Source organism: Parasteatoda tepidariorum, chromosome 2, assembly GCF_982258835.1.
Source record: "Parasteatoda tepidariorum strain Cologne lab strain chromosome 2, Ptep-v5.0, whole genome shotgun sequence".
Lineage (NCBI taxonomy): Eukaryota > Metazoa > Arthropoda > Arachnida > Araneae > Theridiidae > Parasteatoda > Parasteatoda tepidariorum.
In genome coordinates, this window is record NC_141756.1 from 37,894,235 (window position 1) to 37,915,831 (window position 21,597).

General features: G+C 27.4%; 1 protein-coding gene across 1 annotated transcript; it reads left to right on the forward strand.

The window, feature by feature from the left end:
- The first annotated feature begins 1,434 nt into the window (after window positions 1-1,434).
- LOC107436943 (ras-related GTP-binding protein D) lies at window positions 1,435-16,174 on the forward strand. The gene is made up of 9 exons (XM_016048782.4): window positions 1,435-1,571; window positions 4,115-4,269; window positions 4,353-4,447; window positions 5,100-5,233; window positions 6,009-6,208; window positions 7,707-7,821; window positions 9,299-9,441; window positions 11,212-11,357; window positions 15,424-16,174. Exons 1-9 carry the CDS (start codon window positions 1,569-1,571, stop codon window positions 15,555-15,557), a joined length of 1,125 nt encoding a protein of 374 aa, XP_015904268.1. The 5' UTR covers window positions 1,435-1,568; the 3' UTR covers window positions 15,558-16,174.
- The last annotated feature ends 5,423 nt before the right edge of the window (window positions 16,175-21,597 follow it).

Below are 21,597 nucleotides of genomic sequence, written 5' to 3' on the forward strand. Positions count from 1 at the left end.
TTAAAGATTTTCAGCTCTACTGGTAGCGCATCTTTTTACTGAAACGAAGAAAAGATCGATAAGAAAAGGAGTAACAAATTTTTTTTAAAACTCTAATCCAGAACGGAAGCTGTTTCTAAAAAAGTTGAATTAAATAAATTTCATATTATAATATTAATACCATATTATAACATTTACTGAATATTAAGAGTAATACTGAATTACAATATTTTATTATGTAATAAGTAAAGGCCAATTTATATACGTATATATATATATATATATATATATATATATATAGTATATAAATATGAAATCAATTGGAGTTGTTGAGCTGAGTGTGCAGGGGAAGAGCTCTTATTGTGTAAATGCGAAAGATATGACTGCTTGATTGATTGTATCTATATCACAATATTTTTAAATCAAAAAAGAAAAAAAATTTCATTAAATACCTTAAAATATAATTAAAAACTGAATATGTGAGGAATAGTTTATGTATGAAATTTGAGTAACTTTGCAAAGTTACATCATTGTTAATAAAGGAATGTTCAGAGCAAGGAAGATTATTGAGGTTAAAAAAGGTATTAGGTCTATATTACTAAGCATATTAATTGCTTTTAACATTGAGTTTTAGATGCAAAAGAACGCTTTCTTTGCATTGGCTAAAAATGACATTTTAAGTAATATTTAATTTATTGTTTTCTTTCATAAATAAATGTTTATTTATTAATAATATGGGATTACCTTTCGCAAAAATGTGGCGCTGTACCAAAAGTAATGAAATAGATTATTATTTTGAAAGTTTGAATGTTCGATCGAATACTATTTAATTTCATATAATATTAGTTCTAAAATTAGAAGATAGAATTCAAGAGCATTGCGTTTTCTAGCAGGGCAGTATTATATTGCATCTTTCTAATATTAGATCATATCTTTTTGCTACCTGGGAAATGTGCCTCAAAACATAACTTTTACAATTTTTTCTACTTATTCAATGGCCTATATTCACTTTAAAAATACTTAAAAAAAAAAAAAACTTATCCACATTAAACAAAGTGATTCAGGCAAAATGAAATTCAAGGAGGAGAAAGGAAGTATAAAAAGAAAGATGCAATAGGTATAAGCTTTAACGGATTTGGAGTCTCTATTCATTGTAAATACATTTCTCCCCTTTGTTGAACATAAAGTTGAATTAAACACTTTGTTGCCACAAAAATTAGGCAACTGGGAAAAGGAAAAATGAGGAATAGCATACAAATATTGAATTAGAATATTGTCCGCGCAAACCAGCATCGTAATATACGCATGCGCTCGTAAAGACGCCAAAAAGCTGTGTAGCTATATCTGATAAACATAAACAACGCTTTTAGCGATAACAATCGATGATAAATCCATCCAATAAAAAATTTATATGTTCAATCGTCAGTCATGGCCGCTAAGCGACATCCTTATCAATATCATTAACTAGCAGATTAAACATAATCGTTATCGGTAATTCCAGATCACATGTTTCTCCAAAAAATTTAATTCTTATGTTTATTAACTTGTCAAAATTTTTGTTTTCGAGTGATATTTGATTTGCTTCTGAAATGGTAAATTATTTCTTATTGTTTGAATAAGCAATTTCTATGTTTATTTCCGTTTTCTTTTGCCAAATGATAAGAATGCAAATTAGTTATATTTCTTGTTTATTTTCTTACAATAAATTTTTTGTGTGTTTGCATTTTAATTAAATATGACGTTAATATATTACCCATGGTTTTTATAATTTTTGTGACAGTTAAAATTGTCACAAAATCAATCAGATCTTTTGACAGAGTCCAATAGTCAGATATTTTGACAAAGTAATTTGCATTTTTGTCTCTTTTTCTCATACCTCTTACACATAAATGTTTCGATTTAAAATGGTAGATATGTAGTTAATCTCTTTTGTTAAAATGGTAGATCTCTTTTTTAAAGCGATTCTGTTTAAGTTGACCCAATTAATTAATTTTTAAATGTTTGTGACCTAGTGCAGTTTGCAATTAAACTTTCTACTAAACAATTGGAAGCCTTCATATTTTGTAATTTTTTAATTGCAATTATTATAAATATTGTATTTCCAAAAGTTTAAAAGTAATATTGCTACCAACAAAAATAATTCTTATTGTGTATGTATGAGTCAGAGTTCAAAGCTCACATTTTATTTAAAACATCAAAATGCAATATCAATTCTCTGTTACAAAGATAAAACTTTATATTCTGCCTTGTTTCAATCTACAAAACTCATTTTAATATAAATTATCTGTAGAGAACAGTGAAAGAAGCTAGTTTGTTAACAATAGACATATGGGGTAGATTTCTGTTTGAGAACTTGCTATTATTTATATGTCTTGGCACTTCCGGGCAGTGGCCTACACAAAAATTTTTTTTTAAAAAACAGAGAAGAAAGAAACGTTACAGCAAGATACCAACTTGAAGGATGTTCGTCAAGCACAAAATCTAAATTAAAAAACTTGTTGCAAGTAATGATACATAACTCTTAAATATCACAATATTGATTATTCCTCACCACTTATTTTGATGACAGTTGTTTGAAAATCTTTTTTTTTTAAAGAATGTTTTATATTTCATGAATTACACATCCTATATCAGCATGCATTCTTTTTTACTGAATAAGACTAACACAATTTTTGTGATGTTGAAATATATTGACTGCAGGGTAATATCGAAATTTTGACAAGTAGTATTAAAAAATGCTTCAATTTAAAAAATATCGACTGCCATATGAAATAAGGGAATTTTGATTGTTTTTTGCCTACTATACAATTTAGGCAGATTTTTTTAGATTAAGTAAAAAATTTAAGTGTTCAACAATAGTTGCCTTTGAGAAATTTTTTGCAAAAAAATTCTTTGAAAATTTTCTGCACTTCTGCTTATATGTACATGAACATTTCTAATATTAGTGAACTAATATTAGTTATATTAATGTATAATTAATTAACTGATAAATAAACTAATTTTTCCAAAAAATTTGTATAATGTTTGTATAAATGAGTTAATAATTTCAAATTTTTGTCTTATTCATACAAAATTGAAAAATGAACTTTGAGTAGAGAGGGCTTCGAAACTGTTTATATATATATATATATATTTATATATATAATTGCATGCTTTATAAAAAGGAGGAGTTAAAATAGGAATAAATGAGGAAAATTGCTTTCATCATATAGTGAATAAGATGACTGTGGACTTTTTTTTATTTTTTACTTAGCTGATTATTTTGCATTTTTATTTTCAATTATTAAACAAATTAAAGGATTGGATAAATTGTAATTATACATCTTTTTGTTTATAATTTAATATTTTCTACTCAAAAATTTGTGTTTTTGATAGTAATTGTCAAACTAAGAGAATTTTTTTTAAAAATGTATAAAAAACAGGATAGATTGATCTCTTGTAGTTTCTATGTAGATTTATTTATAAATACTTCTTATTTATAATAGCTAATAATTATTCTTTCACCAAAATTTGGACACTTGTCGCAAAAGGATTTTTGGCCTGACAGATAAAACCATCAATTGTCTAAAACTTACCACCCCTTTCTTAAAGTCAAGAGCCTTTTATAATTTTAATGAATGGTGAGAATATTTTGAAGTGTACTAAGTACTTGCATATGTTGTTGTCGTGCGGGAGGGGGGCTAGAGGAGGTGTGATTGTTCTTGTTTTCCAGTGGCATCATCTGTGACCAAGAATTCACACTCATAAGTCACACCCGTTTATAGGGGGGACCAATTCATTTATCCACAGATCTTAATTTTGATCTGAACCAGAGAACGATCAATCATTCAATGCAGTAGGTACCCCCAGTTTTATTGATTTGTTATGGGAACATGGAGGACTTTGTGATCTAACAAATTTAACATGCACTAGTCATGATATACTACACAGCGAGTCTTCGACCTGCTGGATTAATACTTGCATATGTAAAACGATTATATAATTAGAAAATTTTGCTCGTATGAAATTCTATATGAAAACATTTGGAAGTTTTATTTTTAATTTTTTTCTCACCACATTGTATTAGCTAATACACATTTATAAATATATGTGTCATGTTTTATTTTAATGTATTTTCTATATTTTATCTCACTAGTCTTATGAAGAAGAGAGTGGTGCGTATAATACTAATTTTGTAGTTGGATCATATAATAAAGATTTTGAATATGGACCTGATGAACCTGAAGCTGAATTTCATGATTCTGATTCTGAAGATCAAAAACCTAGAATTTTGCTCATGGGTCTGAGGAGGTACATTTTCTTTACGATTTATATCTTTGTAATTTTTATTTATTGCATTTAAACTAATGCCAATTTAAATATTTGATTTTTAGGAGTGGCAAATCATCTATTCAGAAAGTAGTTTTTCATAAAATGTCACCAAATGAGACGTTATTCTTAGAGAGTACAAACAAAATTGTGAAAGATGGTAAATCTTTTTTATTACAATTATTATATCTTTTACTAATAAAACACTATTTGTTGCTTTATTTCATTTTTTTTCTTTATAAAATTAGTAGGTTAGTTAGTACATAATAATCTTCCTATTCTTATATCATTTATTTAATCTAATCAAAATAATCTTAAATCTAATAGTTAATTTCATCAGACACTGAAATTTTTAGTATAAATTTGTTGTTTCAATTTTTACATTTTTGTATTGAATTTTTATTTTACTAATTAATAAACTGTGATCTTAATGAAGAATAACATTCAAATATTTTTCAGTATTGCATCTTAGGTGACATGAAATTTTATTTTTAAACTAAGTAAAACTTTTCTAATTTTTTGCAAAAGTTCATTTCGTAACTATTATTTGTTCATTATTGCTATATTATTTCTTAGTTCCTATATTAATATTAAGTGATAAAAGAGATTTCGAACTTTAATTTTGAGTTATCTGTTCCTAAAGTTTTATACTACTATTAACTTTAGAATCATATAGTTTGAAATTGAATTAAATAAATACGGTTGAAATCTATAGTTTAAAATTCAAAACTTATTCTATCATTTTTATATAAAACTAAAAATTTGTGAAAAATTAAGTACTTTTTATTTTTAATGTGACTTGTATTTTTTAGATGTTTCCAATAGTTCATTTGTCCAATTCCAAATTTGGGATTTTCCTGGGCAAATAGATTTTTTTGACCAAACATTTGATGCAGATATGATATTTGGTGGGAGTGGAGCACTTGTGTTTGTTATAGATGCTCAGGTAAATCTGTTTTTTCCCCTCTGTTTTAAAAGTTATAATTATGTTTCTTTAAATGCTTAATTCATTTTAAACTACATGTTTGTACAAGTTAATGTGTTACGACGAAATGTTATTGAGTTATATCATATTTGCAAAAATTCAAACTTAATGCTCTTCTATTGATTTTATTTTGCTAATTGTCTTGTTAGTTGTTATTTATTATTTTTTTAAGGAGACTTTTAACACTTTCACTGCCGATCCCATGCCAAGGCGAAAAGAAATTCTTAACTATTAATAGTTTTTGTCGATCAAACATATTAACTGGTAGCAAGATGCATATTATCATTTAACTATTTTGAAGAAAATGTGGAATTTTCCCCTGACAATAACATATGTGTTGATATGAACTTATTCCAAATTTTAAAAACTAAAGTGGTTGCCAAAATAAGAAAATTTAACTTTGATTTTATCTTCATTAATTATCACTTTTAACAATAAATACAGCATATCCTCCTGTACTTGGCTAGCAGTGAATGTGTTAAAATGCAGTTTTGTAAATAACTAGTTTTATTATATATTTAACCTTCATTTGTTTTGTTTTTATGTCTTGCATTTATAAAATGTCACATTTACATGTTGGCAATTTGAAAATATTTTCTGTTAGAAAATTGTCTTTCCAAAGTTCGGTGAAAGCTCTGTTAATAAACAAGATTTTACATCGATTCCCCCAACTAAATTTGCCTCAGTATTATTACTTGATATTCAAAATACTAATATAATATTTTATTCATCTAAGGATGAATACATGGAAGCCTTGGATAGGTTGAAAATGACAGTTGCTCGTGCTCAGAAGGTGAATCCAGTAATAAAATTTGAAGTTTTCATTCACAAAGTTGATGGACTCTCTGATGACCATAAAATAGAAACTCAAAGAGATATCCATCAACGAGCGCATGAGGATTTAATTGATGCTGGATTAGATAATGTTAATTTAAAGTAAATATGTTTGGAGTATTTTAAATTTAATCAATTGTAAAATATTTCATTTGTATGATTCAGAATCTCCTTAATGAATACCAGCTACTTCTTTCTATAGTCAAATATATACTGTTAATTTAATTTCTTTTTTTAGAAAGTAATTTGTATTTAATAGATTGAAAATTTAGAAGTACAGTACAGAACCCGTTATCCGGAATTCAGAAAACCAAAAAACCGGAACAAAATTCGATAAATTCCCCCCCCCCCTTTTTTTTAAAAAATTTTTTTTCTTCATAAGATTTTAGGATTTTTCCTTCTTTTTTGACCTTACCATCATTTTGGAAATAATCGTTAGTGTATTACTTAATTGTTTTTTCTTCTTTTTAAGATTATTTCCATTTTTTTTTTTAAGTTGGGTTTAACAATAAAAAAACGGCTTTTTGTAGCGATTCAGAAAACTGGAAAAATCAGTTATCCGGAATAGCGATGGTCCCGATCGTTCCGGATAATCCGTTCCCTACTGTACATAATATAAATTTGTGCGGGTCTTCATTATTTCAATTAATCTACACTTTTCACATTTATTTATTTAAAAAGAAATATAAAGATGTTTAATTTAAATATTTTTTTATTATTGTTGATGTATTTGAAGAAAAAAATTTTAATTATTTTTTTGTCTGTTGCATTTTAAGCACATGCTTTTAAAAATAGCAGTTATGATAAAAATGGTGTTATGTAAATTCAAGTGTTGGGTAAATATTAACATTAACTATAATACAAAATTGTCTACTTATTAATTCAACTTCAATGTATATCCTTATCTTTAAAATGTAGTTATTAATTGAAAATATTTGGCTTTATTTTTTCTGTTGACCAGTACTAGATATTCTGATGTAGTTTGACGTGAGTTATACTTTTACGTGACTTTGTAGTATTATGAATAGTAGTTTATGTGTTTTATGTTATGTAAACTGTTAATAAAATGGTAAAATGTAGCAGGTTGAAAAAATTACTAATTAATTACTAATTTTTAATTTGAGTTCTCGAATGAAGACAAATTAACAACAAGAGTTTAACATTTTATTTCCTTATTAATACTTACATTAATGAAAATCATCTCATACCTGTCAGTTGCAAATTTTATCACTTTGCTAGTTTCTAGTTTTTTTAGAAATCAGTGTGTATAAAAAAAAATGTTATGTATGCTTATTTAAACGAAAAATTGTTTTATTACTTTAGGAAGGTTATATTTGTTCTAACTTCTTCCACTTTCTTGAAAAGCAAGCCAATTTTTCTTAGTTCATGCTGTTTTTTTTTCTTTAAAAAATTTAAATAACTTTTATTATGTAAAAAAGTAGTATTAGTAGTATAATTTAGTATTTTAAGTCAGGGCTTTTAACAATTATGTTTAAATTGTTGTCACCTTGTTAATAAATAAAGCTATATTACTTATTCAAAATCTATACATTAGGTGTAATTGTTTTGTATTTTTACCATTATTTTTATTTTCTTTTAGTTTCTATCTTACAAGTATATATGATCATTCAATATTTGAAGCTTTTAGCAAAGTTGTCCAGAAATTAATCCCACAGTTACCAGCTTTAGAAAATCTTCTTGACATATTTATTACTGTAAGCATTTCTTTTTATAATGCTCATGAATGTAAACTGATCATACTACTAAAAGATATTCATTTAACAAAAAATAAATAAATAAATTATGTGATAATTGTTAACTTTTAATATTTTATTATTAATATATTTTTATTGTAGAATGTTTAGTAAATATTTTATTAGTGTTACACAAACATTTATTGTCACAAACATTATATATTTATTGTGTATTGTATGCACTTTGTATTGTTAGATTGCTTTGGATGTTATTTTATCAATTTTAAATTGTTGTTGGTTGTATAGAATAAGGGAAAAAAGAAATGTGTTTAAATAAGTAGCAACTGAGATTGGCTAATAAAAATCTTGTTGGTTCAGTTTAAAAAGTTACATTTTGTCTTTCACATTTCAAAAGAAAGAACGAAAAAAATTGAAAAGCAATTTATTTTAAACTGGTGGGTTATCTCATTTTAATTTTCATAAAATATGGATAATGGTTTACTATCCAATTTTCTTTGACTTATTTTTTTTTACCTACCAGAAACCGACTACTTTGTCAACATGAATTAAATTTTCTAAGTTTGTATTAAATATAAAGATAATATCTGGTTATCACCAAATAATTGAATACTGCTGGCTGTAAGCATCTTTTTGTATCAGTAATATTCACTAAAATTTTAATAATTGTCTTATTTTTGTTATAATTAACAAAAGAAGAAATTAGTGTCTTTTATATAAAAATATTGTGTCACTAGCTTTTTATGTTACAAATCAAAATAGAAAATCTGAAATTTTATTAAAGAATGACAGGTAGTAAATCTAGTGATGTGATAAAGAATATTTTATTAATGCTAAATCTCGATCCATCTTTTCTCTTGATACTATTTATTACAAATTATAGGTATAGAAAAACAAGTAATGCAGTAAAATAAAGTATTGAATAATTATTTGAAAATGTGTCAAAAATAATGAAGTAGGTCTTAAAAACTAATAAATTTTTAATGAGTGTGTTTAGCATCTTGAATTAATTAATCTTATTCTCAAATTGAAATAACTTAATTTTTTTAAGGTTCCTAAAATTTCTGAACGTTATATCCAAGAATTTTCTATTTTTAAAATTATCTAAATGGGTATTATTAACATTATATGAAAACCTTTGTGGCAAGACCATTGAAACAAAACAATATTTAAAGAAAAACAAAAAATACGTAAACAATGAATTAAGTTTCAACTGTGTTTGAATCCGATATTACTTAAAATTTATCATATAATATCATATATTTAATATCAGAAACTTGAAATTTTCAATATTTTTAACTCATATCTAGCTTCTTTTGATTACATTTCTTTTAAAGAGCTGTTGCCATTATTAGTTGTAAAAAATTTGATAAGTGTTATAAATATCATTATTCAAATCTAGTATTTATATTTATTGAATATAATTGTATTGCATATAATTATTGAAACATTCAATACAAAAATTGTAATTGATTTTTAGAATTCTGCTATAGAGAAGGCATTTTTGTTTGATGTTATCAGTAAAATCTACATAGCCACTGACAGCACTCCTGTAGATATGCAGTCATATGAGCTCTGTTGTGACATGATTGATGTCGTAATAGATGTTTCCTGTATCTATGGGTAAGTTATTTCTATTCAATTCATGTTTATAAATATTTCTACGAAAAGAAATCTGCTTATAACTGTTTGACTTTATAGTATTTTATTTACAATTGGGTGATAAATAATCTATCTTAATCTGACTGATGTAAAAATCATGTGACATAGGTCTATTTTGATTATTGAAACGTTTTCTAATGATGAAAATGTGATGTATTGCTGTAATTAAATTTTATTCTCAATTATTAAAAAAAGTAATGATAGAAATATTTTTTTACTTTATAAACATTTCAAAAAGAATTTTAAAATTTTCTTTTTAGTGATTTAAAGTAAATAATTAAAAAATTAACTGCAATTTTAATCTTGTTTTTTTATGCTCTGTAATTTAGTAACTAAATTAATTATTAGTTTTAATTCCAAATCCTTAGTTGTACAGCTATTAGTGTAACTTCTTTGCAAGAGTATGATTTAGGTCCAAAGATTTATTGTTGAAGTAAATTGTCATATAAACTTTAAATTTGAATAAAAAATTAACTCTTTTATAAGTATTTACATAGTTTTTTTAATATTGCTGTCAGACATTTTTTAATGTCATTTTTTTAAAAATTTTCTTAAATACTTTTTTTTTTTTAAAGAGCAAGAAATATGTTTATTCTACCTAAATAAATTATGAAAGAACATTTTGTTTTTCCTCATATTAATAATAAAGTATTTTATGGTCCATATTTTAAGGTCTAATGGTAAATAAATATGTATGTAAGCTTGTAAACAAAATATTATATTGTGTGTTTTCTGTAATTAGTATTTTTTTGCCATAACCTGAATGAATTGCATTATAAGTGTTACCTTATAAAATGAAGTTACTTGTTATATTTGTTTGTTTATATATCACGTTTTATTTATTTCAAATTTAGAAAACTTGAACTCTAAATTTCGATCCTTAATTATTATCTTTACAAAAAATATTTTTACACTATTTTTAATATTGTACATTCAAACTTATTTATTTTGAGAAAAATCCCTTGTGAAATCAAGGTGCTTGTTTGATCCAAGTCTACGAAAAAAAAATTTTGTTGAAAATTAAGCATTATAACGTAAAAATAGTTTGCTTGTATTTTTTATTGTTAAAATAAATTATGGTTAAATTTTATCATTTTATTTGCACTGATGGAAAAAAAATTGTGAGTTTTATTTTTGATATTTCTTGATGACATTATTTTGGCATTGTTTGGTGTACATTTTCTACGTTTTCAAAGATATGTGTTGATAAATTAAATACAGCAATAAAATTTAGAGAAAGATGAAAGTCACAGACAATTCAGTAAGCACATCTAAATAGAGGCATTGGTAATGAAAAGTATTATCTATTTAGTGGTTTGCATAACAACATCTTCAGTTGGCCATTACAATTACCAAAATCATTTCATATTCATCTTCCGTTGCACTGTAAAGATCTTTTCATTTTAAACTTTCAAAAGCTATAAAATGTCTTAAAATAGATAGATACTTTTTTCTGACTCAATCCAGAAATAATTTTTGAAAATTTTGTGAAAATTCTTCCTTAATTCAAAATTCAACTATGTTTATAATAACAAAGCTTCATGTAGATTCTTCAATGTAAAACCAATTATTTCTTTAAAAAGAAAAAATCCCTTGTTACAAATGGGATTTTGTTTAATCAGAGCTCGCAATGAAAAGATTTGGTTTCAATTGCAATTGTTTTGCTATAAACCCAATATTTATTCTCAATTTTTCATATTTATATATTTATTCAAAATTTTTTCATTGTAGCTTAAAAGAAGATGAAAGTAGTGCATTCAACTCAAAGTCTTCGAATATAATAGAACTAAATAACAGTACAGTTCTATATCTAAGAGAAGTGAACAGATTTTTAGCATTAGTATGTATTTTAAGGGAAGAAAACTTCAATAAGCTAGGTAAATATTTTATTACTGATTTTGTGAAACATATAATTTCAATTTATTAAAATGATGTTGTTTTATTGATGTAAAGGTTATTAGTTTTTTATGTACTAAACAAGCTAAGGTTTTATTTTCTGAGGAAAGATGCTTTGTTTATTATCTCTCTGTACACCTCTACTACTAATAATATTTCTTTGAACCTTAAAGTTCATCTGTAACTCCTCATCTGAAGAAAGTGAGATAGCTATTTACACTTTTTCAATTAGATCTATTTCAATAGCTATGTTATTCAATATGTGTGCACACTATTACTAATGGAATCAACTTAATCATTTAAACAAATTTTAAATAATTAAATTAAACAAATTTTATTGTGAAATAAAATAAGAAGATATTTTTATTTCTTTTTACTCTATTTACTTCCCTTATTCCATTGATTAAAAACAATAAGTAAACCATCTTTAGTACTGCAGAAATTTTTACATTGCAGTGGATTGAACATATTTTGTGTCAAACATTTAAAAGCTTTTATTGATCCTCTATATTGATATGCCTTTCAAATAAATATTACTTGGATTTTTATTCTATTTTTTAAAGTGTCAAGTTTTATCACTACTTTGTTTAAAAGATAGATTAAAAATGGAAAAGTTTTAGTTTATTTTTAACGTGTGCACCTTTGGCACACTTTTAATTTGGGCATTAAAAAAATATTTTCAATTTTTATTGTTATAAAATCTTTTCTCCGAATTTTTTTTTCTTCTGTGAAAAAAACCATTTTTCACATTTTTTTTGATATTCATAAGTTTATTCTATTGTTTTTAAAAAGTCCCTTTGCATGAGTTTTCAAGCACATACAAATATTTACAAAAGCTTCATTGATATTATCTGCACTTGCTAAAACTTAATAACTCTTATTTCAGTGTGTTTCTTATATTTTTTATATGACAAATAAAGTAATAAATTTTTAAAAACCTATTTATTTCTTGGATGATGTTAAAAGGGTCCTTAATAAGTAATGACTAGTTTTCAATTTCAGCAAACTAATGAATTTGTTCTTTATGCTCTAATTTACTTAGATTGATGTCAATAATGATTCATCACCCGATACATAAAAATGTTCAAAATTTACCTCCATGACCCCATTTGGAGAGCAACTAGTATTTTTTTTTTCTATACTAATGATTCAACAGTTCTTGAAAACAATTTTGGTTTATTTTTTCTTAGTTCAATTTATAATTGAGATGCCTATCTGTTATTTTATTAAGACATAATCCTAGACTTAATTTTTAGAAAATATTCTAAAAAATACACATTAGGGTGGTAATTATGGATTATGGAATGTCCTGTTTACAGTAATTCTAATATAAGGCATGTTGCATGTAATAAATTGCGTGTTGCAGGTTTAATCGTTAACATTGGAATGCTTTTACTTTGCTTTATATATATTGCTGACATTCATAAATGTTAATTATATGAGTATATTTTATTGATATACTTTTAACTCTTTTGAGAGCTAAGCACAGAGTCAAGTTTAGATGAAAACAATTTCCCTTCAGTACATGTTTCCATTGAATAACATTTTGAGAAATCTGTGTGTTTCCAGAAAACAGCTTTATAAAATAACCACTGAGTCAAAAGAAAAAATATTCAGCAGCATTTTTTAATATATTATATTACTGAAGCATTTATATTATCACAAATATTTATGAACAGGAAAAATTTAATTTATTTTTTGGGGAGGGGAATTTACATCTAAACAATTTAAAATAAACTATTTTTACTCAGTGGAAGCTTTAGAATTTTTGTGTTAAAAAAAATCCTTAATTTTAAATATCCTTAAAATATTGCATTTTTACAACTTTTATCTGCAGGAACCCTTTTTCCTCCGTATTGGTTGTTGATGTTGCACTAAAGGTTTTTTACTGATAAGCTATTGGCAACAGCCCGAGATTGATTCGTAATGATGATTTAAAGACTGCATGCTTTCACTAAACTACAATAATTTAGATAAATGGGCGAATGGTGGTAATACTCATATTCCATCATATTGAGTTGGCGATATTTCATTCAATGAATATTTAGTGTTAAATAATTATTAAGAATGACTGAAATATTGCCTAACTATAAATATATTTCTTAAGATTTAGTTACAATTAGGTGTCAAAAAATTATGTTTCATATTCTGCATCTCTCTAAAAGATTGCAGGGCCTCTATATTTTGTATCAACTGTTATAACAGAGTATACAATGATCTTATTTAACAATGACGTTTACTTTTATATGGTTCATACAAGTAATGAAACCTTGGGCTGGATGTGTTTTAAAATTTGTCTTATCACCTTTTTTTATTCTTTTACTCTCTTGGTTTGAGCATTTCCTACTTTTTTCTGAAAGGATATATAATAGGCAGAGTTTATGAAAAAAAATATATATAATTCCCAAACTATAAATGATGTGAGAAATATAAAATTGATCAAAAGCCAAAGCTCGTTTTAGCACTACTCGACTAGAAGTCTATGAACATGTCTTTCTTGTCCCGGAATTCTTAGGTATACACTCTGTTTGAATTTGGTTTGTCAAGGAAACTCACTGTGACACCAATGCACTGAAGTTTGAAGTTCTGAGGTAAAGGGAGTAATTTGCGTATTATCAATAAACAGACAGCTGCCACTCCTAGGTTCCAGACTTCTGTTATACTGAACTACGAAAACTTAACTTACGATATACCAAGTGAGACCTTTGGTTCTTATGTTGAAAAGTGACTGAAATAGCACTGAATTTTTGTTTTGTGTTATGTTGTGTTTTATGGAGGAGGTTGATTCTCCATCAGTAGCCGCCAATATTCGTATAGTGGAGAATAACTTCATGATTGTTCATTTTGGCCATTAATGAATGGATTAAATAATTAACAGTTTCCAGGAAAGAATATACAAATTGTTTAATGAAATTTAGATTTTATTAAGCATAATTTTGCATGATAGAGAATGGGCATTTCTTAACAAAAAGGATCAAATCAGAATACTCTCTATTGAGAGATCATACAGCCAGAATATCATTTTCTGACGGTTAGAAATTGAGACTGGTTGCTGAGGAAAAGAGAGTAATTTACGTAGTCAGTATGTACAGTCTCCACAATTTTGAAATTAAAAGTGAATATAATTATTCCCAATGGACATAGAAAGTATGGGTAGGAGATCCCAAATTGGCGATTTATCATAATATATCATAGCCAAAACAAAACCAACTAGCATATCAATATAGGTTTAAAAGAATACCTTGGCGATCACGAATCGCCAACAAATGTATGAGAATTATTACAACTATGCAACTGAAACATTTAGCGGTTGGAAATTTAGACTAAAAAAAATAGATTTTTGTTTTCGATTAGAGGCGACAGTGAATTAATAAGTCTGCATTAGTAATGAAATAAAAAGTATCCATTACATTGATCTATAAGAGAAGAATAAATATTTTATATTCGTTTTAAAAGATTAAGTCTTTGATTTATTTTAAATATAATTCTATTAATAAAAGATAAGCTTAAGTAATGAAAGATATTTTAAAAGGATAGAAAATAAATATGTAATGCCACTTGTGGCATCACATGTTTATTTTTATGAACATGTGATGAACATGAAAATTTTACTTACTGGTTGACCTTCTTGTTTAAATTAATTTCAAAACTGGTAAAAAACAAATATAAATCTTTAGAATTCAATTTTTAAATACAGTTTTTTCTTCATAAATACCCACTTTATAATCTAAGTTTCGGCCCTTGGGACTTCATGAGTTATTCAGCGTGGCCTTTAAGCTAGAAAGTTTGGAGGTTATCTGTCCTTTCAATTATTACATTGTTGACAATTTTCCTGTAATTTGTTAAAAGGGTTTTTAAATGAATGATTTAGGGAAAAAATAATTAATGAATCATTAGTGACAGAACCTGAACAATGCTCTGTGTTTCTTATTTAAAAATTATTTATTTTAGCAGCATTTAAAAGAATGCTTGTTTTTAAAGACTGTTATTAATATTTTAACAGTAAAGTTTTATAATTTCTAACATATATATTTTTTTTTTTTACAGCACTTATAGATTATAATTTTCATTGCTTTAGACAAGCTATACAAGATGTTTTTGATGTACGTTTTAAGACTTCAGAATCTTCAGGTACTCACTCAACTGTGGAAAATGTATTAACTAATGGTCATGGTGACTAACAATAAAGAGTGCCTTATTATCATATTAGTTAAAGTGAATAAATTATGATTTAGTTATTTTTGAGACATATTTTGGACTTTAAATATTATCAAAATTGAATCACATTATAGTCTTCTGTTATTGACCTATCAAATTATATTTTTTATATCTCTTTATAGTAAAAGTTCAGAATAAAAAGTTATATAGTTTTAATTTGATTTACCATATGGAAATTAAAATGAGTTTGTGCTACTTTTCTTTTTATTGTGATTGATAGCTTAAATCTAATTTTATTATTTATGATTATTGTATATTTTATAAATTTATTGTAGTAATGCTTTGTATTATTATTTATTTTTGGCATTCTGCCATATTTGAGCTACATGCCTGTGTATTGTTTCCTTCTGTAAAATTGCTCAATTGATCAATGCGAAATTCAAACCATATTGAGTATCACAATTAACGTGCTTTGTATAAAGATTCTGTATCAATTGTACATATTTTTGTCAAACTCTATTACATTTTTGTGTGCTCTGAGCTTGTATAAAATGTTTTTAACTTATGACTTGTATATAACATTACTTTCTCATACAGTAGCAAGATATGTTAAACAAACAATAAATATATTTTTACTGTCCGTTTAGTTTTTTTCATATTAGTTCAGTTTTCAGCTAACCTGAAAACTTCCCCAGACACTGGACTCATATGTTGGTAGTTATGATAAAAAGTCACTCCAATTCGAAATTCAAGGTTACTTGCGACATTGTTTTAGTATTAAATTGTCTTAACCATATTGTTTCTTTCATTCTCCTCCATTTGAAATAATTTTGTTCCTGTTTCCATTGTAGCAGGAAACCTTATACTATTTATGAAAAGAAGTCTTTTGTGATAGCTGCACTGTACTGATCACACATTCTATAGGCCTTGCTTTTATTTTGAAATTATTTTAGATTTCTCTCATCTATACTGATATAAACTGTTTGCAGATTTTTGAAAAAGTAAAGAAGCCTGTCAATATGAAATATAGTTTTTTAAGTAAGTAAGAACAATGTAAAAACAATTTTAAGTAAAAACAATGTAATTCTAACGTTTTCTTTCACATTTCATATTCAAACTTCTCAAAAAAATTAACCTAAGGCCTTTGTGTTAGATGGACCATGAATTGTTTAAATTAATTCTTTTAACCACTCTAGAAAGAATCAAAAAATTTTTTGATATGTACAAAATAAATTGTGTATAATAATGAATCATTATATAAATAAATAACTTACATAATCATTATATGAATAAATAAATACAAGCCTAGTACAATCTCACATAAACTGGGTATTAGGTTAATATTTGCTTTTCTTCTTTACATTAGACTGTTTAAAAATTTTCTTGTAACTGCGTCAATGTCCTGGCTTTCATAAGCCAGGAAAATGACAGCCAGGTTAATGACAATTTCCTATTTTACAGCATTTAATTTTAATTTAACATTTTGTCCTGAGAAGTTTACAAAGTTCCGCAGAAACAACAGGGTCTCTTAAAATAACTCAGGTAAATCTATATAGTTTATGTTATTAATGATTTCAAGAAGACAGGAAAATGACAACATTAAAACCTACTCCCTTTGTAAAATTTTTTGAAATAGATTTCGACTCAGAAAGTTGGTTCTTTATTCCTGCAATAAGACATGCTCTGATAGGATGGTATTCTAATCAATTTTTTAACCTAAGATATTGATTTCTGGCGATATCTATTTTGGTTATTAATAATTTAAAAAAAAGTGGCCTAGAAAATGACTGATTTTCATGTGACAAACAAATTATTGACAGAAAGACTTATTTTCAACACAGTTTTTTGGAAATAATACCCACTGCATATATTCCAGAAATGCTTACAACGGTTGAGATAAAAAAAATTAGATTTTGAAAAATTTATGGGAAGTATTGAAGTCAGTTATTCTCGGATATGTTTGTGACATACCAGGAAAATGACATTTTGAAATTCAATTCAATTTTTTAAATATACAGAACAGATTATCGTTTACCTTGATGTTAAGAAAGTCGGTATCTCTCGCAAATAATTTTGGTTTTTGCTTATAGTTTTAGTTACCGCTCGATATGCAGTGTTTCGTCCAATTTTAAATATGATGGTTGCATTAACACAATTTTATAGTTTATTTGCAGATTTTTAAATTAAATTTTTACCACTAATGAGTAAAATTTAGTTCTTCAGATTCTGTGAATTGAGAATCACACATCGTGATTCGCTTGAAAGTGGTTTACGAATCCCGTGTCGGGATTCCGTGTAGTACCGTCCCTCATTGAAGTGATTCGTTAATCACTCATCGGGATGAGTATTAAAATACTTTCTGAATTATATTAAGCGATAAGAATTGAGTGTTTTCTAAATAATGCATCTCAATCATATGAATTGCGAATCACTCATTAGGATATAATTGAGCATCGCAACTAGATTAGAGGGATTTAAGAATTACAGTTTGCGATTATCTTCTAAGAGATTTATGAATCATACAAAGCGATTCTAATTTTTTAAGTTACTTATCGAATCGCATAGCAATGATTACCAGATTTTTGCATAAAACTGATTGGCAAATCACTCATTGCGTTTTGTATTGAAGTAATCAAAGAATCAAGCAACGCAATTGGCATTAAAACGACGTATGACTTGCTACTTAGTTCATTTTTCAAACTATCATTTGCTATTCGTATTGTTTCGATCTACAAGTCATACGTTGTGATAGTTTTTCAGGGCTTTCTTTATGTAATTAGATTTACGTGGACATTTCCAAATTAGTTTGGATTTATGTCAAAGTGTAAATAAACGCAATATGGATCCTGCTATTTTGAAAGTCTTGACTTATGAGACAGAGCAACACCTCTTAGATAAGAGCTGGCCTCAGCACGGGTTACCATAAACATTCTTTTGTAGTCCAAACGTAATGGCATTTTCAACCACTGCGCAGCTTACTCGTAGTACCCTTAACGAAATGACATCTTTCTTATTTTTCATCTACTGCACAGTTGACTTCGTTAGATCGGACTACTAAATCGATCCGTGCTGAGGCCTTCCTTCTTCCAGGAGGTGCTGACCCGAGTGGTTTCGGATCTACATCGACGGATCCCTCCTACCCGACAGTCCTAATGCTGCAGTTTTCTCCGAGGCTTTTTCCTTTTATGCTCCTGTGAGACAGGGATCTGCTTTATTTTGGATTGCCGCCTCCAACTTGAATACCTAGCATCCCTTAAGAAAACCATTGTTCTCCTGCCCATTGCAGGGTTACGGGTAATGAAAATGCAGACTACTTAGCAAAAAAGGGCGCCTTAATTATTCAGACTTCTGCTCTATCAAACAGCTTATTAAGACTAAGATGATCTTTAAGACATGTGCTCATGAATAATTTATCGACCGTACTTCTACTATGTCTTGGACTTGAAGGACTACCATCCTAAATTTGCGAAATGGCCCAAGACGAAGAGCGGTTGCTGAACCACAACGTAACTATCAAAGCATCTACATTAGTAGCTGAGGGTTACAAAACATATTAAAAAATTGCCAGAACTATTTAAAAAAGTAAAGTCGAATAACTTAATGTTTCAATGTAATGAGATGGCATTGTTTTGAAAATAGAGAGGAAACCTCGTCTAACCCATGATCTGTCAACCACTTAGAATATATTACATCAGCACCGTGGTCAGTGCGGAATTCGTCATCGCTGGGATTCGAACCCAGTACTTCTCATTGGGAGGTGAACGCTCTTTCGCCTGTGCCACTACGGCTCCCTATAATGGTAGTACATATTTACGCATTTGATATTGCCACCTAGACAAGTAAAATATTATTTCTAATACCTCCCCCCCCCGCATGAATTGAACAAACACTGCTGCCAATGGTGCTGATTCAGACTCACCTGTAATTATCTTTCAGTGCCTATTGCTGAACATGGCAAGATTTTCAATGGATAACATTTTTCTTTGAACCAGATGAATTTAAATTGATAAAATAAATAACTTAAATTCTGAAATGTTTTTTCTTTCATTTTTTTGAAAGAACACGATAAAAACATTTCATATTATTATAAAATGAGACTGTTAGTGAGGATTCTGTTACAAATTCAGATAATCTGAAACCCGTGAAAGAGAGAGAGAGAGAGGGGAGGGGGTAAATCTAATTTTAAAAAATTCAATGATTTTAAAGGAGTGCGGATACCTTGCATTTATTTAATTCACACCAGCGGACCCTAGTTTTTCATGGCTATGAAACCTTAAAACCTTTTTGAAGGAATCTAAATAAAGACAATTGTGTGCATATTAATCACAGACATTTATTATTGCTGCTAAAAAATTATATATACAGTAGAGCGCCGGTTATCCGAACCATGTCTGAATTATTATTTTTTTTTAAAAGTTTGGAATACTTTTTAACCTATCAACAATTTTTCTAAATTAAGAATAAACAATATCCCCTACATCTGAAGACCATATTTAATTTACAACCTTTTTAGCAGTTTTCTTATAGTAGCCATGCATACATCAGGGGTGATTGTGAGCCCAAGTCAAAATTCCGGAAAATTTCTTGAGTTAAAAAAAAAAAGAAGTTTAAATTGAAAAAAATTAAAACAAGATTTTTCTTCCTTTTTCTCAGTTTGCTTAAAATATTTTTAAAACTTTAGACGTACCTGTACCACTTACACATACCTAGATGATCTGGAGAAGTAATTAAAATTTACAAATATGTCTTTCTTGAGTTTATGATTATAACTATTTACTGATAAAAAAAAAATGAATATTAACCATGAATATAAGCTTATAAAGTATATCTCTGGCTCTCCCTTACAAACAAATAAAATGTTTTTAAGTTCCACCTTTGAAAATTTGATTTCCGGATCACTGATAGCGAAAGGTCCGGAATTTTTCTGGAGCACAATCAGCCCTGATACATGTATTGTGATACAGTTAAACCTACATACCCCTTTCAGGGTGCGTAGCCAAATCTTTGAATCAAAAATAAGCACTTATTAAAACCTTTTCAAGCACTTTACAAAAATTTTCAAGTACTCAAAAAATTCATATTCAATGAATGATATTATTGAAAAACAAAAACTTTTTTATAAAGAGTTTTAGCGTTAAAAAAACAAACCCAAAAAGAAACGGACGTAAATCAAAACAATCAGTACTTTCCCACATCACCGAGTGAATTCAACTTGACCCTGAACAAAAGTACCCTTACCCCCTACGTCAAAAAAGTGTTAGAAGTAAAATAAAATAAACAAGAATAAAATTAAATTAAATTGAAAAACATTTCATAAGGATCTGATATTCTCTATCCGAATTGGAGCACTCGGGTTTCGATTTTAAGTGTGCGCGCATGCGCAAGTCATAACGTAGGTACGACATGAAGTAGTACCCCATTTTTCGTGAAATGCATGGGATTCACCAGATATCACTGAAGAAAAAAAGCACTTTTTAAAAACACCAGCTGAAAAAAGCACCTTTAAAAGTTTTTAAAAACGAAATCCCCAAAAAAGCACCTTTAAGTACTTTTTACAAACGCTACGCACCCTGCCTTTATAACTGAAAATTATCTTCCAAGAATGCGAGCTTCATTTTGATAGTCTACAATGGTTGGAATGCAGAAGGAGTTTATGAATAGATAAGTGCTGAAGTTCTATAATTGGGGGATGGGTAGATGTCACTTATGGTTAACGATTACAGTGCTTGGAATCTTAAATCTCGGAATAAAATTCTTAACAAAAAAAAAAACAAACGAAACTGAAGTTTCTGAACCAGTAGATCTTTCGGATGAAAATGAAATTGGTGCTGAAATTTTGAAGGAAAATCTGAACTCCACAGACGAAGAAGTAGGTGATCAAGTTCAAGATAGTGGACCTTCTCATATAGATTTTGCAATGAATTGGCTAAAATGTTATGATGTTGATTCAGTTCGGTTGATTTATTTAAAAAGAATAAAGGATATATGGCTACTAAAAAAAAGCTTCTTTTAAACGAAGTCTTTGCTGGCTTTCTTTTGCAATGGAAAATACTGAAATATGTG

Excerpts from the sequence above, each read along its gene's own strand:
- LOC107436943 (XM_016048782.4), top strand. Across the intron at positions 4,270-4,352 it reads TTGCTCATGGGTCTGAGGAG|GAGTGGCAAATCATCTATTC; the intron begins GTACATTTTCTT and ends TTTGATTTTTAG. Across the intron at positions 9,442-11,211 it reads GATGTTTCCTGTATCTATGG|CTTAAAAGAAGATGAAAGTA; the intron begins GTAAGTTATTTC and ends TTTTCATTGTAG.